The sequence below is a fragment of the Muntiacus reevesi genome, chromosome 12, assembly GCF_963930625.1.
Source record: "Muntiacus reevesi chromosome 12, mMunRee1.1, whole genome shotgun sequence".
NCBI lineage: Eukaryota > Metazoa > Chordata > Mammalia > Artiodactyla > Cervidae > Muntiacus > Muntiacus reevesi.
The window spans coordinates 46479616-46503168 of record NC_089260.1 but is presented as its reverse complement, the minus strand read 5'-3'; the positions used below and the strand labels follow the sequence as shown (position 1 = coordinate 46503168).

The window sequence follows — 23553 nt, the reverse complement described above, 5'->3', positions numbered from 1 at the left end:
CAGTATTTTTGCTTGGTAAATCCCATGGACAGAGGAACCTGGCACAAAGAATTGGACATGGCTGAGCGAGAAGGGGACGACAGGATGAGATGGTTGGATGGCATCACTGACTCAACGCACCTGAGTTTGAGTAAACTCCGGGAGGTGGTGGTGGACAGGGAAGCCTGGCGTGTTGCAATCCATGGAGTTGCGGAGTCAGATACAACTGAGCGACTGAACTGAACTGAGTGACTAACATGTTCATCTTAATAGAATCACATGATGTGTGAGCTTCCTGTGATTGACTTATTTTACCTCGCGTAATATTTTCAGGTTCATTCCCATTGCAGTAGGTAATAGAACTTCATTCTTTTTTGTGGTTGAATCATATTCCATTGTATAGATAGACTACATTCTGTTTATTCATCCATTTATTTTAGGATACTTTGGTTATTTCTACATTTTGCTATCATGAATAGTTCTGTTATAAACATTGACATAGAGGTAGTTGTTTGAATACTCATGATCCATGATTTTGAGTATATACCTTGAAGTGGAAATGCTGGGTCACATTGTATGTTTTAACTGGAGAGAATTGCAGTTGTATTTTATAGAAGCTGTACTATTTTACATTCCCATCAGCAATATAAATGTTTTTGGTTTCTCCACATTCTCACCAACATTTGTTACTTTTTTTTAATAACAAAAATATTATACCATACAAGTGGGTGTGAAGTGTTATCTCGTTGTTTTGACTTACATTTCTATAACAACTAATGATATTGAGCATCCTTTCATGTTCTTCTTGGCCATATGTATATCTTCCTTGGAGAAATGTCTATTGAAGTCCTTTGTTCATTTTTTAAAGTAAGTTGCTATTCTTTTTATCTGCAAGTAGAGTTAGTTTTATTTTTCATTTTCCAATATTGATACTGTTTATTTTGTTTTCTTACCTACTTGCTTGGGCTAGAAATTTTATAGTGTTGAAGGTAAGTGATGAAAGCCAGCATCCTTTCTTATTCCTCATCTTAAGGGGAAAACTTTCATTATTTTACTAATCTACATGACGTTAGCTGTGAGTTTCTTTTATCATATAGAAGAAGTTCCTTTCTATTCGTTTACTGGGAATTTTTATTATGACAGAATATTGAATTTTGTCAAAAGCCTTTTCTCCATCAATCAAAATGATGATGCATTTTAAATTAATTCTGTTAACACAATTATTGCATTGATTAATTTTATGTTAAATAACTTTTATATTCCTGAGATAAATCCCACTTTGTCATGATATTTAACCTTTTTTAATGAGTGCATTTATTAAGTTTAGTTTTTATTGCTTGGGAACAGCTTATAAATACTTTTTAAATATGATTTTTATTTGACATTGGAGTATAGTGTATTTGCAATGTTGTATTAGTTTTAGGTGTATGGCAAAGTGATTCAGTTATACACCTACATATATCCATTCTTTTTCAGATTCTTTTCCCGTGTAGGTTACTACAGAATATTGAGTAGAGTTTGCTGTACTATACATTAGGTCCCTGTTGATTATCTATTTTATTTGTAATAGTGTGTATGTGTTAATCCCAAACTCCTAATTATTCCTCTCCCCAACCTTTCCCCTTTGGTAGCCATAAGTTTTTTTTCCAAGTCTGTGAGGCTGTTTCTGTTTTATAAATAAGTTCATTCATATCATCTTTTTAGATTCTACATATGTGATATCATACTGCATATGTCTTTGTCTGACTTACAGCATTTATTGCAATAGTGTCTAGATCCATCCATGTTGGCTGCAAATGGCATTATTTCATTCTTTTTTATGACTGAGAAATATTCCATTGTATATACATACTACACCTTCTTTATCCATTCCTCTGTGGATGGATATTTAGGTTAATTCCTTGTCTTGGCTACTGTAGTGCTGCAGTGAACATTGGAGTGCATGTATCTTTTCAAATAATGATTTTCTCTGGACACATGTCCAGGAGTGGGAATGCTACATTGTGTGGCAGCTCTATTTTGAGTTTTTTAAGGAATATCCATACTCTTCTCCATAGTGGTTTACCAATTTACATTCCCACCAACGTGTAAAAGACTTCCCTTTTCTCAAAACCATCTCCCACATTATTGTTTGTAGACTTTTTGATGATGGCCATTGTGACCACTGTAAGGTGATACCTCATTGTAGTTTTAATTTGCATATCTTTAATAATTAGCAATGTTGAACATCTTTTCATATGCTTTTTTGGCCATCTGTATGTCTTCCTTAGACCTTCTGCCCATTTTTTGATTGAGTTGTTTGTTTGTTTGATATTGTTATGTGTTTGTGTAGTTTGTGTTATGTGTTTGTGTAGTTTGGAGATTAATCCCTTGTCAGTTGCTTCATTTGCAAATATTTTCTCCCATTCTGTGGGTTCTTGTTTCATTTTTTATGGTTTCTTTTGCTGTGCAAAACCTTTTAAGTTGAATTAGGTCCCATTTAGAAATTTTTGTTTTTATTTTCATTAGAATAGGAGATGCATCCAAAAAGATACTGCTGCAATTTATGTAAAAGAGTGTTCTGTCTGTTTTCCTCTAAGAGTTTTATAGTATCTGGCCTTATATTTAGGTATTTAATCCATTTTGAATTTGTTTTTGTGTTAGAGAATGTTCTAATTTCATTCTTTTACACGGAGCTCTCTGGTTTTTCCAGCACCACTAATTGAAGAGACTATCTTTTCCTCATTGTATAATGTACTCTTACCTACTTTGTTGTAAATTAATTGATCATAGGTTTACTTCTGGGCTTTCTATCTTGTTCCATTGATGTATATTTCCATTTTTGTGCCGGTACCTTACTATTGATTACTACAGCTTCAGTGTATAATCTGAAGTCCAGGGGCGTGATTCCTCCAGCTCCATTTTCCCTTGTCAAGATTGCTTTGACTATTTTGTGTTTCCATAATCCTTTTATTATGCTGCTGAATTTGATATGTTTCTGTTTTGTTGAGCATTTTTGCCTCTATTTTCAGAAGAGATGCTGCTGTATTGTTTTATTATTATATCTTTGTCTTCTGTGTCAGGGAAATGCTGGCTTTACAGAATGAGTTTAGATGCTTTCCCTCCTTTTACATTTTTTTGGAAGTGTTTGAGAAGAATTTATGTCAGTTCTTTAAATGTTTGGTAGAATTCACCAATAAAGCCACCTTGTCTTCTGCTTGATTTTGTTGTGAGGTTTTTGATTATTCATTCCATGTTTTATTATAAATTTTTTGTTTATTCTTGAGTAGCTTTTGGCAGTTTGTTTCTAGGAATTTTTCCATTTCATCTAGGTTGTGTAGCTTATTGGCATTCAATATTCATAGCATTCTAATTCTTTTTAAAAATAGTTCTGAAAAGTCTATAGTAATGTCTTGGTTACATTTGTGATTTTAGTAATTTGAGTCTTCTCCCTTTTTTCTTAGTGAATCTAGCTAAAGGTTTATTAATTTTTAAGCTCTTTCTTAAGAGTCAACTTTTGGTTTTGTTGATTTATTTCTGTTACATTTGAATCCTCTATTTCACGTATCTCTGTTTTAATATTTATTTTTTATGTCATTCTGCTAGGTTTAGTTTAGTTCTCTATTCTTTTCTACTTCTTTAAAGTATAAAAGTCAGTTATTGATATAAGATGTTTCTTGCTTTTTAATGTGGGCTTTACAATTGCAAATTCCCGTCTGAGAAACCACCTTTACTGTAGTCTATACATTTTGACTTATTTTGTGACCTGACATATATATGGTTTATACTAGAGATTGTTCCATATGCACTTGGAAGAAAAATACATATGACTATTAGTCTTTATATTGTTCTCTATATGTATCCTTGCCTGGAAAATCTCATGGACAGAGGAGCCTGGTGGACTGCAGTACATGGGGTCGCAAAGAGTCGGGCACGAATGAGCGGCTAACTTACTTACTTACTTGCTTATATGTCTATTAGGCCTAATTGATTTATAGTGTTGTTCAAGTGCTCTGTTTTCTTATTGATTTGTTTAGATTTTTTCTATCCACTATTGACACAGAAGTATTAGAGTTTCCAGCTATTATTGTAGAATTCTATACCCTCAGTTATATCAGTGTTTGATTCTTGTATTTGGGGGCTCTGCTGTTAGATTTGTATATGTTAAATAATTGTTAAATCTCTCTTGGTTGGTTGACCATTTTACCAATATGTAATATTCTTTGTCCTCTTCTTTAACAAGTTTTGTCGTAAAGTCTATTTTGTCTGATATTAGCATAGCCACCCCTACTCTTTTTCATTAATGTTTTCATGGAATATCTTTCAAGCATTATTTCTTCAAATGTTCTTTCTTCTCCTTTTGCGACTACCGTTATGTGTATGTTGGTACAATATACAAATTGATAAAGTAACAAAAGTTATTTGACATCTCAAATAATCCTTGAATGTATTTGATAAAATTTTACAACAATTCTTACTTTAAAACAAAACTAATAAAGAGACTTTCAAAATAAAAGGATTTTTTTTAGCTGAAGTATTATTTGACAGAAATATTTGTGTAATAAGTATAAAAAGTTTTCTAAGTAACTGTTGTTAAAAGAACAAAGACAATAATAAAAGGAAAAAAGACCATATTAACAGTTATTAACTTTCATATGAAATAAATATCATTAACATTCATTACAAAAGATATTTATTGCTAAAACTTCTTTAAAAATATATACTGTATATTAATTAGGCCAGTTTTGTAAGGAACAAAATAACCAGTTACCCTATGTGATAGACTGAACTCGAATAGAATGTCATCTCCATGAGTACAGGGAATTTTGTTACATTTATTCACACTGGTTTACTCCTAGAACCTAGGATGGCATTTGGTGCTATACAAATGAGAGTATAAATGAGTAAATGAAGAGAATTTAAGGATAGATTAGTACAAAATATGTCCTGGTCTCATGAGATAACAGTTTAGAAGCTGTGGATTTTCAGATAACAAAAAAAGAGCACATTACACAATGCAAGCTAGTATAGCTACAAAGACCTGCAAGGTAATATTATGATTGTAATTTTCAATTGCGAATTGTCACAACTAAAGGAAAATATGACAAAGAGAGTTCACTGAAGTTTTTCCTATGTGGTTGAAGCATTTTTACTATTTACCAGGTGTAGTGGTGGTTCTAATAGAATGGTTGAGGATGGTCAGTAGAGTCCTGGCAGAAGGGTCCAGAAAAACATTTGTCTATCAGTTCCCTATACATGATAGTGTATACTGATTCTTTTATAGCCATTTCAAATTTGTGATCCAGATGAGAAAATTGAGGTAAGTACATTAACTTCAGTTAAAAACAAAAACTAGAACCAGTTCTCAGTATTTTTATTTATGCTTTTGTATTTGGCAGAGATTTCTCATTTTTTCAATGTTTCATTTAGCACAGCATATGCAAAGAGGCCTTACAAATAGCTGTGAAAAGAAGAGAAGTGAAAAGCAAAGGAGAAAAAGAAACATATTCCCATTTGAATGCAGAGTTCCAAAGAATAGCAAGGAGATATAAGAAAGCCTTCCTCAGCGATCAATGCAAAGAAATAGAGGAAATCAACAGAATGGGAAAGACTAGAGATCTCTTCAAGAAAATTAGAGATACCAAGGGAACATTTCACTCAAAGATGGGTTTGATAAAGGACAGAAATGCTATGGACCTAACAGATATTAAGAAGAGGTGGCAAGAATACACAGAAGAACTGTACAAAAAAGATCTTCATGACCCAGATAATCACGATGGTGTGACCACTCATCTAGAGCCAGACAGCCTGGAATATGAAGTCAAGTCGGCCTTAGAAAGCATCACTACGAACAAAGCTACTGGAGGTGATGGAATTCCAGTTGAGCTATTTCAAATCCTAAAAGATGATGCTGTGAAAGTACTGCATTCAATATGCCAGCAAATTTGGAAAACTCAGCAGTGGCCACAGGGCTGGAAAAGGTCAGTTTTCATTCCAGTCCCAAAGAAAGGCAATGCCAAAGAATGCTCAAACTATCGAACGATTGCACTCATCTCACACGCTAGTAAAGTAATGCTCAAAATTCTACAAGCCAGTCTTCAACAATACTGAACCATGAACTTCCAGATGTTCAAGCTGGTTTTAGAAAAGGCAGAGGAACCAGAGATCAAATTGCCAACATCCGCTGGATCATCGAAAAAGCAAGAGAGTTCCAGAAAAACATCTATTTCTGCTTTATTGACTATGCCAAAGCGTTTGACTGTGTGGATCACAATGAACTGTAGAAAATTCTGGAAAAGATGGGAATACCAGACCACTTGACCTGCCTCTTGAGAAACCTATATGCAGGTCAGGAAGCAAAAGTTAGAACTGGACATGGAACAACAGACTGGTTCCAAATAGGAAAAGGAGTACGTCAAGGCTGTATATTGTCACCCTGCTTATTTAACTTATATGCAGAGTGCATCATGAGAAACGCTGGGTTGGAAAAAGCACAAGCTAGAATCAAAATTGCCAGGAGAAATATCAATAACCTCAGATATGCAGATGACACCACCCTTATGGCAGAAAGTGGAGATGAACTAAAGAGCCTCCTGATGAAAGTGAAAGAGGAGAGTGAAAAAGTTGGCTTAAAGCTCAAGACTCAGAAAACGAAGATCATGGCATCTGGTTCCATCACTTCATGGGAAATAGATGGGGAAACAGAGGAAACTGTGTCAGACTTTATTTTTTTGGACTCCAAGATCACTGCAGATGGTGATTTCAGCCATGAAATTAAAAGACGCTTACTCCTTGGAAGGAAAGTTATGACCAACCTAGACAGCATATTAAAAAGCAGAGACATTACCTTGCCAACAAAGATCCGTCTAGTCAAGGCTATGGTTTTTCCAGTGGTCATGTATGGATGTGATAGTTGGACTGTGAAGAAAGCTGAGCGCCAACTTTTGAGCTATGGTGCTGCAAGGAGATCCAACTAGTCCATCCTAAAGGAGATCAGTCCTGGGTGTTCATTGGAAGAACTGATGCTGAAGCTGAAATTCCAGTACTTTGGCCACCTTGTGCGAAGAGTTGACTCATTGGAAAAGACTGTGATGCTGGGAGGGATTGGGGGCAGGAGGAGAAGGGGATGACAGAGGATGAGATGGCTGGATGGCATCACCGACTCGATGGACATGAGTTTGAGTAGACTCTGGGAGTTGGTGATGGACAGGGAGGCCTGGTGTGCTGCTATTCATGGAGTCACAAAGAGTCGGACATGACTGAGCAACTGAACTGAACTGAGCTGATGAAAAGAGGAATAGCTGTATATTTGTTAAAATTTTAAGAAAAAAATGAAAAGACTGTACATGTGTATGGAAAACATAAATTGCATAGATATACGAGAATATATGTGGCAATGCAATGTCTGAAATATCATAGTGTGGAAATGCAGAAGCAAGAGACATGAAATAATAAATTCACTATAATCAACTTTAGGTATATCATAACTATACTACTGGGAAATCTGACATATTATAAATGAAGGTAAAGTACTTGGGAGGAAGTTTCAGGAAAGAATACTAGCATTTATTAAATTTTTAGAAAACAGAGTTAAAAGATCTAAATAATTGAAATTATTTTGGTTCAAAAGAAATGGATAAATAATATATTAAAAGTCATTTGGAGGGAATAGTAAGTTTATTATTTGACCCACAGATGGAAACTATTGGTGGAGATATCAGGATTAAATTAATTCTGATTTGATTAATGTTGTTCAAAATAGGCTCTGCTCAGTATACAGTAGGCTGTTTGTGAAGTAGTGACCTCTTTATGAATGAATGGAGCATGACCATTTATATGGTGCTGTGGATGGGTTCGTGCTGTGATCTGGGAATGTGTTTTATCTCGATATTACAGGCTGTCCCTAATCTCAGATTGTTTCACCTTGTATGGATCATATTAATGTTCTGTTGTTTATACCATTCTATTGTTATCCATTTCTCCTGAGGACATTTTTTAGACCATATAAACTGTAGCCCTGAGTTTTAATACTAAGTATTACCTAAGCAAGGTTTTTAATTTATTAGAAACCTTTAGAGAGTCTCACCTGGAGTCTGTAAACTGGGCTGATGACTCCCAAATCACCTTCTGTTAGTTATCAAAACGTCTTCCGAAATCATCCAGTGTAGTTGATTAGACCATGATTATCCTGTGGCCTTCCTTGTCCTAGATTTGGATTCCATGATAAATTGAATATCACATATGTAGCACATTGTCACAAGCTACAGAAATATAGAAAGAAATTTGTCTTAGTTTCTCTTGAAAGTTCCTGAGGGAAAGAACTTGGATGTCATATCATTTCTCTATATTCCTACATATAACCTCCCCCAAATTCCATGGCTGTAAACAACAAATTATAGTTTCTCAGGGTTCTGCAAATTGGCTGCGTAGTTCTGCTGGTCTCATCTGAGTTTACCCATGAAGGCATTCAAGTGGTGTTCTGTAAAGTCTGCTGGGGTGGGCAGCGGGGCATGGCTCATGATTATCTGGGGAGGTTGATTGGGACTGATTTTTTTAAAAAAAGACTATGTTCTTATTTTTTTATTTGAAGATATCTTGATACGATATGGTAATTTTAAAAAAAGTTAGATAATATAATGATGCAGATTAGAGAAATTACTTTTAAAAGGGCTAACAAAAGTACCAGTAAGTGTTGTGAAGGATCTGGTACAAGTACAGTTTTCTCTGCCTCCTCTTCTGAGTTTCTCTTCCCTGTGCCTGAGCTTGTCCCCTGGGAACTCCTGGGCTATTACCTGTGGGGTAATAGGTGTATGCTTTAAGGTCTTTTCTAGAACCATTGATCACGATCGCTGCTTCCCCGCTCCACTGCTTGAAAACTGGGGTACTGATGTTAGCTGACATCTCCATCCCAGAGTCCCTTAAACAAAGAAACACAGAGGAGACAGATGCATGTTTTTAGTTTAGGTGTATTTAAGTTATAGAAGTAATTACTTCTTTAATTTAAATAAATCTTTAAATATTGCTTATAATGACAATGAAAAAAAAATACAAACATGTAGAAAGATAGATTCTCTCCCGTCAGTCATTTCATATGCTACTCCCCCGGAAATAGTTTGTTATCTTTTCACATCCTTTGAAATGATTTACATTCTTTTGCATCCCTTTCTTTGTATAAACTAACATAAAATACGTGGGAGTTGATTTGCTTTATGAAACTGGCTTTAAACTGTACACATTCCTAAGCAACTTGTTTTTATTGTTTTAAAATGTGTTATGGATATATCTCCATGCAAATGAACTTAGATCTATGTTATATATTTTCATAAATACATACCTGTACCATATGTGTGAATATGCCATAATTTATTTATTCCCCTGTGAAGTGCATTTAGTTTTATAGATTATTTACAGAGTTTTACAACCACAAACTCTTTGGTGAAATAAACAATCATCATGCACTTTCTGATAAAATAAACCTCTTTTTACATATATACATAACTATGAGTGTTTTCATTTATGTATTATAATTTATCAGAAATAATATTGCTGAGTCAGAGGGTCAGTATATGTTCTGTTAAATAAATATTTCTGAATTACTTCTTAAAAAGTGGCTGAAGAAATTTTTCAGTAGGTTGAGAGTATTTTTCCTATAACCTTACCATGTAAATATTTTTAAATTATTTTATTTTATCAAACATAGACATATATGGTATAAAGAGCAAATTAATACCATAAGGCAAGTGTCCTTCTTCTCTTCTTGTTCTGCTTCTATTGTGGACCCACTTTTAACTCTTAGATGTTTCTTTTGGTATGCAGATCTATATATCTAAACATAGAAGATACTTGCATAGTTCTCTTTTAGCTTTTAAATTTGAAGCATCATCTCTTGACCTCTCTTTAAGACATTGTGCTTTATTCCCAAGGCCCATCACATTCTCACAGTACAGGCAGGCAGATATTTCAAATGTTGGTTGATGTATACTCTGCACTGATATTTTTATGATTGTGTTAGTCTTTTTCATAGTAGAATCATAAGAAAGCCAACTTTTATTTTGTTTCTAGAATCAACAATTGGCTTGTTTTCTGCTTGCTTTGCTTTCTCTGTACCCATCACTAATGCTTCACCAAAACGTGCCTTAAAATATTAAAACTGTCAATAACTAAAACATATTGCATTCTTCTATCTTACTTTAATTTATATTTTATACTTTATTCCATTTAAAAAGTCTTAGAAACTTCTCTCCAATAGTCATTTGTCCTCTTGCTCCAGTCTTAACTCCTTGGTTTCCATTCTTTTCCTCAGCTGTCTGCTGAGACCATCCTTTACCTGTCATCCCGAGGCTTATGTTTTCTTTCTTCTTATGGGGGATTATCTGTTTCCTGAATCTCAACTCTCTCCAATTTGGGGTTTACTTACTTATTTTGGTGGAGGACTTCCACTAGGAGCTTTCTGAAAAAGAGTGCTTGCCAGGTACATTTTTTGAGTCCTCTCAAGTATCTTGACTGACTCCTTGTGCTGTGTGCTAAGTCGCTTCAGTCGTGTCTGACTCTTTGCGGTCTTATGGACTGTAGCCCACCAGGCTCCTCTGTCCATGGGATTCTCCAGGCAAGAATACCAGAGTGGGTTGCCATGCCCTCCTCCAGGGGATTTCCTGACCCAGGGATCGAACTCTCATCTTCTATGTCTCCTGCATTGCCAGCTGGGTTCTTTACCCCTGGCACCACCTGGGAAACCCGACTGACCCTTAAAGTAAAGTGTGAAGTGAAATCGCTCAGTTGTGTCCAACTCTTTGTGACCCTGTGGACTGTATCCTACCAGGCTCCTCCGTCCATGGAATTCTCCAGGCAAGAATACTGGAGTGGGTTGCTATTTCCTTCTCCAGGGGATCTTTCTGACTCAGGGATCGAATCCAGGTTTCCCACATTGCGGGCAGATGCTTTACCCTCTGAGCCACTAGGGAAGCCCATTTTAGTTGGGTGTAAAATTCTAAATTAAAAAAATAAATAAATAAAATTCTAAGTTAGAAGTAATCTTCAGTTAAAATTTTGAAGGAACTTCTCCTGTGTCTTCTGGGGCCAAGCATTGCTGCTGAGAAATCAGATGATAGTTTGATTTGCTATTTTTGTCTCTGAAAGCTTTTAAAGGTGTTTTCTTTATTACCACAGTTGTAAAATTTTGTGATAATGTGCCTTGAATTATGGGCTTCCCTGGTAGCTCAGCTGGTAAAGAGTCCACCTGCAATTCAGGAGACAATGGTTCAATTCCTGGGTCGGGAAGATCCCCTGGAAAAGAGATAGGCTACCCACTCCAGTATTCTTGGGCTTCCCTTGTGGCTCAGCTGGTAAAGAATCTGCCTGCAATGTGGGAGACCTCTGTTGGATCGCTGGGTTGGGACGATCCCTGGGAGAAGGTAAAGGTTACCCACTTTAGTATTCTTGCCTAGAGAATTTCATGGCCTGGAGGGTCACAGTCCATGGGGTCACAAAGAGTCGGACACAACCGAGTGACTAAACACAGCACAGCCTTGCATTATACTGGACATTTAATGGATCCTTCTAATCTGGAAGGCAATTATGTTTTTCTATTCTTATCATTTTGGCCTTGGTCCTCCTTGATTGATACGTTAATGTTTAAATGGTATGAAATGTTTACTTTTTTGGTATCTCTATCTTCAAGGTCTAGATTTCAGTTTTCTCTACCTTGTTAAATCCACTTATCACTTATCAGTTCATTTTGCATCTTCCTTTAAAAATGTATTGTCTTCTCTCTTTGTTTAGCCAATTCTTTGACAAAAGAAAAGCACCATAATATAATTTTAGTGAGAACTTGAGGGAAAGTGAAGGTAAATATAAGTATTCAGTCTTGTTTTATCAGAAGACAGAAAGAATGTCTTAAAAATATTTAACAAATTGCTCATGAAAAAGGTAGCAGTTATTTTTAAGCTGCTGAAACATAATATAACATACACTTTGCTTGTGTTTTTTCCTTAATTTATATGAATTACTAGTGTTAAATCAGTGCTTGAAATTTCTTTTTTCTATAAACATTGTCACACTTCCTTTACTTGTTTAGTTAAATCATTTCTTAAAATCCAGCTTCATAACTTCCCTTCTGTTTGCTTACAAGAGAACTATTTCCAAAAACCATTTTTATTCTGTACACTGATCTTGAGACAATCTTTCACATAATGATGAATAGTAAGTTTTTATCATTCTGTAGCATGCTTATGAAGTAATCGTTTTTTTTAAACATAGTGCCAAGGTCAGTAGATCATCCTAAGTGGAACTGGCGGACTAAACCAGAAAGCCGTGATTTTGATGAATTGAACCACATCCTTCAAGAGAGCAAGAAACTGGGAAAAGCCCTTGAGAATCTCTCTCGAAGTAAGTTCATTTACTTGATTGTAATTGGAATTCCTAACCAATATTAAAGTAGAAACATTCATTACCATTACCAATAACCTACTTCCAACATCCTCATTATAATTCCATGAGAGGCTGCAGAGTTCTCGAGCATGAGATTGGATATGAGGACCGATCATGTGTGTTACATGGATTCATGGGAAGACTGATTATATAGAGTAGAAAGAGCTGTAGACCCCTCCCCACAATGGCTGTTTGACTCCCGTCTCCCTCCAAGGCCTCTGTTCATTACCCAGGCCACCTGTACACTAATGGTGTCTTATTCATTCTTCTCTTCTGAACCCTGTGTGTGTCATCCCAGTTCATGCACAAACCCGTTGCTTCCTTGAGTTTCTGATGTCTCTAAACTTCTTAATAGTGACTGGGCCAGGTTCTTCTTAGAATCCTCTCAGAACCTAGCTATATACCTTTTTGTAAAAGCAGTGATCTGTAATCCAAGGGCCTGAGTTAGCAGTTTTGCCACCTATGAGGTTAATAACCTTAGATAAATCATTAAACCTATCATTAAACCTGTATGAGCCTTGGTCCTCTCATCTTCAGATCAGGAAGACATGGTTCTATCTCCTTCTTCTGATGGGTGGGAATGTTTAAAATGATATATTTCAGGTAGACAAATATTTGATTTGATCAATGCATTCTATATATATAGTATAGTATATACATAAAATATATATTTATATGTAAATATATATATGTATATACTTTGCAGTTTTTGTAGTGAGTTCAAAGTATTTCTGTCTTTCTCTGGTTCTTAAATATCTTTCAGTTTTAAAAATTAGGCATCTCTGGAAACATATTAATGCTATAGTCTCACTAAAATTTTCTTTTGGTCTGATAGCATATTGAAGACTCATATTAAAATAGAATACTAGTAAATTCTAGTAGATTATGTTTTAGGACCAGTCTATTTTTTAAAATAGCAGTGTTACTAGTTTCTTGATAGTTTTTCCAAGTTAAAAATTTCCCTTATTATATTTTGTAAAAATTGTTTATATAAATATCTATGTGTTTATATATTATGCTATACTATAATTATATATTTATATACTATATTTTATTGTTTTATGTTTTTTTATAGAGAGATTTAGCTTTTTCATACTTTTTAATTTATAATTCACCAGAGCCACTAGATTTTTTATTTAACCTTTGTGTAGTTAGCCTGTCTCAATGTTAACTTGGCTTCTGATAGATTCTCATAATTTTGCCATTAGTAGGAACTCTTTGGTTGAGATTCAAGAAAATCCTGCTTTTGGCTAGGTTTACTTTTGGACCGAATAATGATAAAATGAGTTTTCAGCTAATTATTATGTTCATGAAAAGAACCTTACCTATTAATATGTCAGAGGCTTTAGTGTGGGTCTCTATGTGTATATGTGTGTGTGTATATGCTTTGGTGTCACTTGATCATTTTAAAGGGGCTCTGTTTTTTGTGGCAGTAATGGTGATGTTTATGTGGGGTAAGGGAGCAGTTGGTCACACAGGGAGAGGTTGCTTATTTCTCTCGGTAAGTTTCTGAGTCTCTTTTGGAACAAAAGGCTACTTTCTTGGATGTCTTGAGTTTCTGTGATTTTTGCTGTCTGAGATTTAATATTGACTTCTTGTCTTGTGTCCAACATGTGTCTAACTACTTGGTTACCAGTTCACCTGAGATGATCATTGTAATTTCGTAGGAATATCCCCGGTGGCTCAGCAGTAAAGAGTATGCCTGAGTGGAGATGATGAGGAGTTGTGGGTTTGATCCCCAGGTCAGGAAGATCCCTTGGGGAAGGAAATGACAACTCACTCCAGTGTTCTTGCCTGGGAAAGTCCATGGCCTGAGGAGCCTGGTGGGTTACAGTTTGAGGGGCTGCAGAGTTGGACATGAGGGAACACGCCTGAGCACAATGTTTATTTAGTGATCTCGCTGCCCAGAATTGAACTAAAATCTCAAACTGTTCATCCATCTTCCTGAAGCTAGATGTCAATTCATTCCTGTTTGATCTTGTTTGACTTTTATAATAGACTTTCACTTGGTAACTCTTTCTCTAAAATAGTGGTGACTTTATTAACCATTGTTTTATTTAATAGGAAGACAGGGAATGGAATCTTTCCTCCAATTACGGTCAAAAGGAATGTTCCTTGTCTTATTATTGTGGACTGTTTTCCTGTACCATGGAAAGGTTGGAGGTTTTTAGTGAGTGCCTAATTTTCATACAGTCTCTGATAGAATTCTCTCTGGTAAGGCTGGTCTTTGCTTTATCCTAGTTTTACTTCCTAAAAGATAATACATTATTTAAAGTATTTGTTATTAGTAGAGATTGACAGCAAAAAATCATTTATATCCCTCAAAATGGTAGAATTATCTCATCTCTACAGCTGTCAGCTTATACAGACTTAAATGCAACCCCCTCCTTCCTTCTCCCTCTCTCACTCTTTCAAATAAAAACAGGAAAGATTTGAAATTCTTTCCAGTTTGCAGATAGGAATTGTGTATCAGTAGCATCTGTATCATGCTCTTTTTCTGGCTTTTTGCAAACCTCTCAGCGTAATGCTTTATCTTAAAGTCAAACATGACCTGTGACCTTCTTCATGCTGTGTTCCTTACCTCAAGGTAGATATGTTAGAATAGTTTGAGTGGCCTGGAATATTACCAAATATTAGTTTCATGACCTTGGGAATAAACCTTTCTGTGTTTATGTCACCTTCACTGTAAAGTTGGAATAATCATGGTACTATTTCTGAAGGTTTTATGACAATCACATGAGATGTTGTGTCTAAAGTGTTTAATATCATGCCTGATATGAAATAACTGCCAATTAAACTTCAGATATAACTGCCAATTAAACATTATATAGGGGGCGTTCCTGATAGCTAAGCTGGTAAAGAATTCGCCTACAGTGCAGGAGACCCTGGTTTGATTCCTGGGTCAGGAAGATTCCCTTGGAGAAGGGATAAGCTACCCACTCCAGTATTCTTGGGCTTCGCTGGTGGCCCAGCCAGTAAAGAATCTGCCTGCAATGTGGGAGACCTGGGTTCGATCCCTGGGTCAGGAAGATCCCCTGGAGGAGAGCACGACAGCCCACTCCAGTCCTCTTGCCTGGAGAATTCCATGGACAGAGGAGCCTGGTGGGCTACGGTCCATGGGGTCGCAAAGAGTCAGACATGACTGACTGATTAAGCACATCACACACAGCACGAACGTTAGATATAGCATTCCATTTCTATTACTGTATAACAAATTGCCAGAAACTTAGTAGCTTTAAAAAGTACAAATTTATTATCTTACTATTTTTGTGTTTCGGGAGTTTGAGTGAAGGTTAGTTGGGTCCTCTGCTCAGGGTCTGGGCAAGCTGAAATTTAGGTGCTGGTGGGGGCTGGGGTCTCCTGGGTCTTCTAAGCTCATACACATTGTTGGTCAAATTCAGTGCTTGCTCTTGCAACACTGAGTCCCCTTTCTTTCTCATTGGCTGTTGGCCGGGAGTGTTCTTAGCTCATTCCCAGGTCTTGCCTTGAGCTCTCCTCCTCTCACAACAACAATGAGCTGTTTCTTCCTTGAGGCCACTGGGGAGTATCTCTCTGAAACTTTGCCTTCTTTAAAAAGGCTCATCTGATTAGGTCAGGACCACCAGGATTTACTTCGGATTTCCTCAGTCTGCTGTTTAGTAACCAAATCAAGAGAGAGATACCCTTTCATCTTCAGTGGTTCCACCATGCAGACTCAAAAAGAAAAGACTGCACAGGAGTGTATCTTGGGAGCCGTCCTGATTTCTGCCTGCCACAGATATTATTATTGTTATTACTATTTATCCCTGACAGTCAATAACATACTTCAGCTGAGCCCTGCAAAACAGAAATGTATTAACCTACTATATCTAAATTGTTATCATTTAATTTATATTCCATCTAAAAATTATTATTGAGGTGTTTTATATTGCTTTTCTTTCATACTGAGTCTTCAAAAGTCTTGTGAATTTTATTCTACAGCACTCCTCAGCATGGACAAGCCACATTTCAAATGTTTGTTAGCCATCTGATGAGTAGCTCCCCTGATGAACACCACCGTTCTAACTGCCATTAAAACAAACACACACAACCTTCTCTTGAGGTTGAGTTCCCTCAGACAGCATCAGAATTCCTTCTTCCTCTTTCATCCAAGTTTTCAAAAAGAATAGCTAACGCACATCTTCTCTGCCTGCTCGGGTTCCTCTCTCTCCTCAGTATAGTTATATTATTGGACCTGTCATTCTGCTCAGACTTTTCTCACTCTGGTCACCACCAGTTGAATACAAATTGTCAAACTCAGTGAACACTCTTTCTCATTTGCAAAGATTGCTTTGCTCGTTTTAACACCATTGATGACTCTGTCTGTCTTCAAACCCTTGATGTTTTAGTTTCTGGAACCTGGCCTTCATTTGATGATCTTTGGGTGCCCTACACATCATTTCTTGTAGGTTTCATTCTAATATACCTCTTTCTTTCCTGCTGCTCTGTGTCTGGGCTTATCCTCCCTGACAGACTTAATTATCACCCTTACACAGCTAATTCAAATGAGTGTATTTCCTATCCAGATTGTTTATGATTTTATACAATGTGGTGGCTATCCTACTGCCGTCTTAAACTCAATTTATCTAAGTAGATCATACTTCCTTTTTTACCATTGCTTTTTTTCACTTTCTTTGTGTTAGCTGGTGACATCTACCTACTGGTTCAGCCAAACTGGACTCATCTTTATAACTTTTTTTTTTTTAAGATTTTTTGATGTGAGCCATTTTTAAAGTCTTTGAGTTGGTTACAGTATTGCTTCTAGTTTATGTTTTGTTTTTTTGGCCATGAGGCACCTAGGATTTTAATTCTTCAACCAGGGATCTAACCTGCACCCCATGCATTAGAAGGCAGAGTGTTTTTAAAATGTTTATTATCTATTTATTTTTGGCTGCACTGGGTCTTTGTTGCTATGCACAGGCTTTTTTGAGTTTTGGGGAGCGGGGGCCACTGTTCATTGCTGTGAGTGGATTTCTCAATGTTGCAGGCTATAGGCACATGGGCTCAGTATTTCCTGCTTAGGGGCTTATTGCTCTGCGGCATGTGGGATCTTCCTGGACCAGGGATTGAATTCATGTCCCCTGCATTCTTGGGCAGATTCTTAACCACTGGGCCACGAGGGAAATCCCTCTCCCTAACTGTTTCATAATTAATTCCCAAGTCTTGAGATTTCCCCGCTCTCTTGGGGGGCATCCCAGGTGGCGCTAGTGGTAAAGAACCCGCCTGCTGTGCATGTTCATAAGTGCGGGAGACATAAGAGACGTGGGTTCGATCCCTGGGTTGGGAAGATCCCCTGGAGAAGGAAATGGCAACCCATTCCAGTATTCTTGCCTGGAAAATCCAATGGACAGAGGAGCCTGGCAGGCTACAGTCCACGGGGTCACACATAGTTGGACACAACTGAATCGACTTAGCACGCACACACTTTCTCTTGGGTGTGATTCTCTTCTCTGCCCCCATTAGTACCGTGTAATTCACACTCAACATCACTGACCAGACCATTGGTTTATCCATTTACATGTTCCATTTTTATTTCATTTCATTCCTGCTCCATGACAGGAAAAGAACAAGTGTAGTCCTTATCTGAGTTGAGCCTGTGGCTGAAGGGCTTGCCATAACTTTATGTTAGGGGAGTCTCATGGCCAGCATCTCTGTGGCTTAATGCCATATAAGTCTTTAGTCATTGCATAGAGTGTGCCTGGTGCTGGAGAAGACTCTTGAGAGTCCCTTGGAAAGCAAGGAGATCAAACCAGTCAATCCTAAAGGAAATCAACCCTAAATACTCTTTGGAAGGACTGACGCTGAAGCAGAAGCTGAAACTTCAATACTTTGGCCTCCTCATGCAAACAGCTGACTTATTGGAAAAAACCCTGATACTGGGAAGGATTGAAGGCAGGAGGTGAAGGGGTTGACAGGATAAGATGATTGGATGCCATCACAGATTCAATGGACATGAACTTGAGCAAACTCATTGAGATGGTGAGGGACAGGGAAGCCTGGCATGCTGCAGTCCATGGGGTTGCAAAGAGTTGGCCACAACTTGCAACTGAACAACAACAACAGAGTGTGACAGGAATACAGACTCTTCTACCCTGTTATTCTCCCATCTTTAGCACCTGATCCAAGGGGCCTGCACGCAGACAGAGACAAAAGAGGATTACAGGGTGATTTCTAATATTTCGAAGTGGAAGTGCACAAATGACATCACCTACATTCTACAACTGACTGCAAAGGAGGCTGGGGAGTGTAGTCCAACTTGTGAGGCCAGGAGAATTGGAAATAGTCTGAGGCATGAATAACCAGTCCTGTCCACACTCTTGTTTCTCTGTTCCTCCAAACAGCCCTTACTGTAATGGGCTGGATTTACAGTGAAAACCTGACACCACTTGTTACAGACATTCAGTGGCTCCTTAAAACCTCATAGAAACTTCTCTGGTGGTCCAGTGGTTAAGACTTCACCTTCTAATGCAGAGGATGCGAATTCAATCCCTGATCAGGGAGTTAAGATCTTACTTGCCTTGTGGCCATAAAACCAAAACGTGAAACAGAAGCAATGTTGTAACAAATTCAATAAAACCTTTAAATATGGTCCACATCAAAAAAATCTTTATGAAAAAAAAAAAAAAAACACAAAAACTCATAGAAGGTTCTCCATGCTCTGACCCTTAGTCATATGTCCGGTATCATCTCTCATGACTTATCATCAGGCCACTTATGCACCAGTAACAGGGGAATTTTTCACACTCACTGATGTTCTTCCATTTCTCATATTTGCTTATGCTGCTCCTGTGCCCTGACATCTCTCTCCTACTTGCCCCAGGCTAATTTCTACTCCTCTCTTCAGTCTCAGCTCAAATGCCCTTGATGATTTATTGCTGCTGTCTTTCTTGGGACTGGGTTTTGTCCCCCTCTTTCTGTGATTCCATGCTTTTCTCTGTGCACACTTACATGCTGTGATCTACTTTCAGAGATCGCTGGACTCTGCACTGTGGGGAGGCAGGGGAACCCAGGACTTGGACTCCCCAGCATATAGTACAGTGATTAGTACATAACTCAGTCGTAAGAATTGATGCTTTCAAATTATGGTTCTGGAAAAGACGCTTGAGTGTCCCTTGGACTGCAAGGAGATCAAACCAGTCAATCCTAAAGGAAATCAACCCTGAATATTCACTGGAAGGACTGATGCTGAAGCTGAAGCTCCAACACTTTGGCCACCCGATGCGAAGAGCTGACTCATTGGAAAAGACCCTGATGCTGGGAAAGATTGAGGGCGGGAGGAGAAGGCAGGATGGCAGAGGATGAGATGGTTGGATGGCATCACTTACTGAGTGGATATAAGTTTGAGCAAACTCTGGGAGATAGTGAAGGGCAGGGAAGCCTGGCATGCTGCAGTTCATGGGGTCACAAAGAGTCAGACATGACTTAGCGACTGAACAAGACAGAAATCTATTAAAGGATTAGCCAACAACGAGTGAGCCCAAAGCTTTTCTGAGTCTAATCTGTCTGAAGGGAGGCAGTGATAGGACGGGTATCTTTAGTCCATTTAGACATCAATCTGCAGTTTGCAGTTCAGGTGAAACACTGGCTGGAGCTTTTCCAGGGAAAACGTCCAGCTGTTGGGAGAACAAAGGGCTGATATTTTATGCTCTGTGACTGATAATAGCTGTCCGGAATCAATTGAGAAAAACAACAACAACAACAAAGAACTTTTTGAGTGCATCAATCATGAACATCCTACAAAAGTCTCTTCCGACAGACAGCCTGAGGAGTTAGAGGATAACAGCCTCTGAGTGAAAACAGAAGCAGATATTGTGGCAGTTGTTTGTTCATTTATTTATCTAGTCTTCAGACATTTCTGTGGGAGTGTGAGGTAAACAGCCTTTGCATGATACAGATATGGGAATCTTTAGTATACAGGGACAAAGAGCCCACCCACCCGGCACATACATCATCAACCTTTAAGATACAGGTAGAAAAGTGATCTAGCTGAGAACACTGAAAAAGAGTTTTCAGAGAGATAAGATGAAAATCGAGAGAGAATGTTTTAGAAAAATCAAGGATGGAAAGTACTTCAGAAAATCTAACTGTCTGAAGTGGCGGATAAATTGGTTGAAAAAAAAAAATGGATAGGAAACATATTCATAGCCATGTCCAAGTTGAGTTTTCATTGTTTACTGCCATGGGAGTGTTAATAGGAAAAGTTGGAAATTAAGTATCTTTTATTAGAGAAAGAAAAATGGATAAATCATGACACATTCATACAATGGTATACTTTATTTTTTAAAACTTTTTAAAGGAATTTATTTTAATGGTCTACTTTATACTCTTTAAAAATGATGCTATAGAAAATATTTACTAATATAAAAATATGTTTTGTACACAAAACAGATAACAAAATAGTGTGTGTGCCTCCAATTTTGTTTTATACATGCATAGAGCAGCATAAAGCATTTGTATGTGTACTTATATATGTTGATAAAATTATTTGAAAGAATTCACAAGAAACTTTTATCATTCTTTGTCTTTAACGTGTCTTCCTTCATAGCAACCTTTTTCTTCATCTTCGTTTTCCACTGGTAAAATTTCTTGGCCCTGCAAAAGCTCCTGATACCTGCTAAAATGGACGGTGGTCAGAGGATGCAGGGACTAGCTCTTGAGTGAGGCTTAAGTTCTGTGTGACATGCATTTTGATAATACAAGGCCATTAAGGCCTTTCGACTTACTTGCTAGTTCTCGGCTACATTCTAGGTAGGTGAAGTATTACTGCTGTCTATATGAATAATGGATTCATAAGTCTGAGGTGTGAAAAAAAAATTTTAAGATCAACTGGTAACTTTCTAAAAAAATGAGTGAAGAGACTCTTTTTGCAGGGCCAAGGCAAGGGGAAGAGTACCCTTGGCCTTTCAGGAAAGGACTCACTACCACCCGCCAAAGAAGAAGATCTTTGTGAAGGAGACAAAGGAGAATAGAAAACGTAGGGATGCATTTCAAGAAGAGACTGGAGTTAACAGAGTCTGTCATCACAGGGAAATAAATTAAGGACTAAAAGTTTTATGTTACTAACTTAGAACAATTTTGGAAGAATGATAGAGACAAAAATTGGACTAACGAGTGTGTGGATAGAAGGGGAGCTTGTGAGGAGGAATCTTGATCCATTGGCCCCAAAAAGCGGTTGATCTCAGGGAACACGTAACACAGTATTTTAAGTTCTCCTGTCTGTGTCCTCATCTGGAAAATAAGGGAATTAAAATACATGATCTTCAACCATCTTTCTGCCTTAATTTTTTAACCACTCTAGGAATCTGAATCAGTTCTTAGAAAAGAACACTGTTGTAACAAGCTAAGCTGCACTTGATTGTCATTACCACATAAAGACAATTTCTCTACAGTCGTCTTTGCAAGTTTGTTCTGCATTTAACAAGCAGTCCGTTACTTATTTTTTGTTGCATCATTTCCATTGTTTCAGCAGCTATTATAGTTGTCTTAAATTCCTAATTTGTTTTCATCAGTAGAAAGAAAGTACCACGTTATTTTGAAGTACCCTTAACAAGAAAAAAATAGCATGGAAAATATACTAGTTCTACAAATAGAACTTTTGTTTTTTAAGACTGGGTTATTTAGGATTACTTCTAAAACTTTTTTGTCTCTCTTGATTCCCAGGTATTGCAATTTCAGATGAACTCGATAAGGTATGTTGAACTATCCATCTAGTGAGAATAAAATATAGAACTTACATTTTAATCTAATGTCTAAATGAGAGTTTCGGAAACATAAAGTGTTTAAATTTAATTTATTTGGGTGCTAACATTTTAAAACTTTCAAAGTTATATTCTTTTATGAAAGTTATTGTATGAAATATATATCACCTATTCTTCTGAGTTGAGAGTTTTAGAATTTAGTTAGAGAAAACTGAATCACTGTAGTCACTGAATCACTATACTAATAATGAAAACTAATATTCTATAAACTGTTTGGGTTCTGCCTGTGTCTATATGATGAGATAGAACTATCCTTTGGAAACCTTACTAAGATTTTTTTTTTTTAATTCCAAAATGCCAAGGGAATATTCCCCTTGCACTGGGTGATAGTTGTGAAGGTGGTGAAAAGTGATGTGACTAGGAATATATTTTAATGGTAGTGTCAGTTGCTAGTAGTTCAGTTGTAGAAGAAATCAGTCAATGGTGAGTCCTAGGTTTGGGAGATGAGCAAGTAGGTACATTTTGGTGCCATTTAGCAAAATTGGAAAACCTGGGGAAACAGCAAATTTTGCAGGTTGAGATAGCATCAAGATTTCTCTTTTGGATTGTTTAGTTTGTCTATGTAACATATTTATATGAATTGTTGCTCGTGACGGAGGTTTGATTTGAAGTTATGCATTTAGGCATCATTGAAATAGAAGTTCTCATTTTTTAAATCTTAGAACCCCTTTACACTCCCCAAAATTATGTAGAGGACTTTAAAAGCTTTAATTTGTATAGGATTTATTTACCAATATTTGTCATGTTAAAAGTTAAAATTGATAAAAACTTTACATATATTCATTAAAAATAGCAGTGATAAAACATACATTAACAAAAATAACCTTTTTATGAAAAATGCTTTGTTCTCCAAAACAAGATATCTGTGAGAAAGTGATATTGTTTACATTTTTGAAAATCTCTTTAATGTCTGGATTTTTATATCTGCTTCTGCACTGTCTTATAGTATGTTATTTTGGCTTCCAAAAAATCTGACATCAGATTATAAAAAGAGAAGTACCTCAAAATAGTCAAAAATATTTGGTGAACATTGGTCCAGAAATCTCTCTAATCAGAAAACATATTGAAATTTGGCTTGGTAGCTAAATGTATAGGAGGAAAGAAAGTGATAGAAAGTACAGTACAAAAAATGGGATCATATAAATCATGACATCTTACAATAATAAACTATAAGTTAATAATTATAATTTACAAAAGCAATGAAGTTAGTATCCTTCTATTTCAAGTAAGACTATACCTTTTGAGTTTGGTACCCAAAGCATATTTCTGATTCTCTAAATAAATGAATTTGTGAATGTACTTTTAAATATGGATTTACTTTGATAAATAATCGTAATATTTTTTTAATTAACAAATTTATTTTAATTGGACGCTAATTACTTTACAGTGTTGT

The 23553-nt window shown here is 36.7% G+C and overlaps 1 protein-coding gene across 6 annotated transcripts in view; it reads left to right on the top strand.

Moving 5' to 3' along the window:
* The window catches only part of C12H8orf34 (chromosome 12 C8orf34 homolog), a 343264-nt gene that overhangs the window by 79005 nt on the left and 240706 nt on the right, over positions 1 to 23553 (top strand). For 4 of the 6 annotated variants that reach the window (XM_065902912.1, XM_065902910.1, XM_065902911.1 and 1 more), the window contains exons 4-5: positions 12214 to 12342; positions 22063 to 22091. In XM_065902912.1, coding sequence (XP_065758984.1) covers positions 12214 to 12342; positions 22063 to 22091 — 158 coding nt within the window. The remainder of the gene's footprint in view (positions 1 to 12213; positions 12343 to 22062; positions 22092 to 23553) is intronic. The other 2 variants (XM_065902914.1, XM_065902913.1) reach the window with 1 other exon arrangement.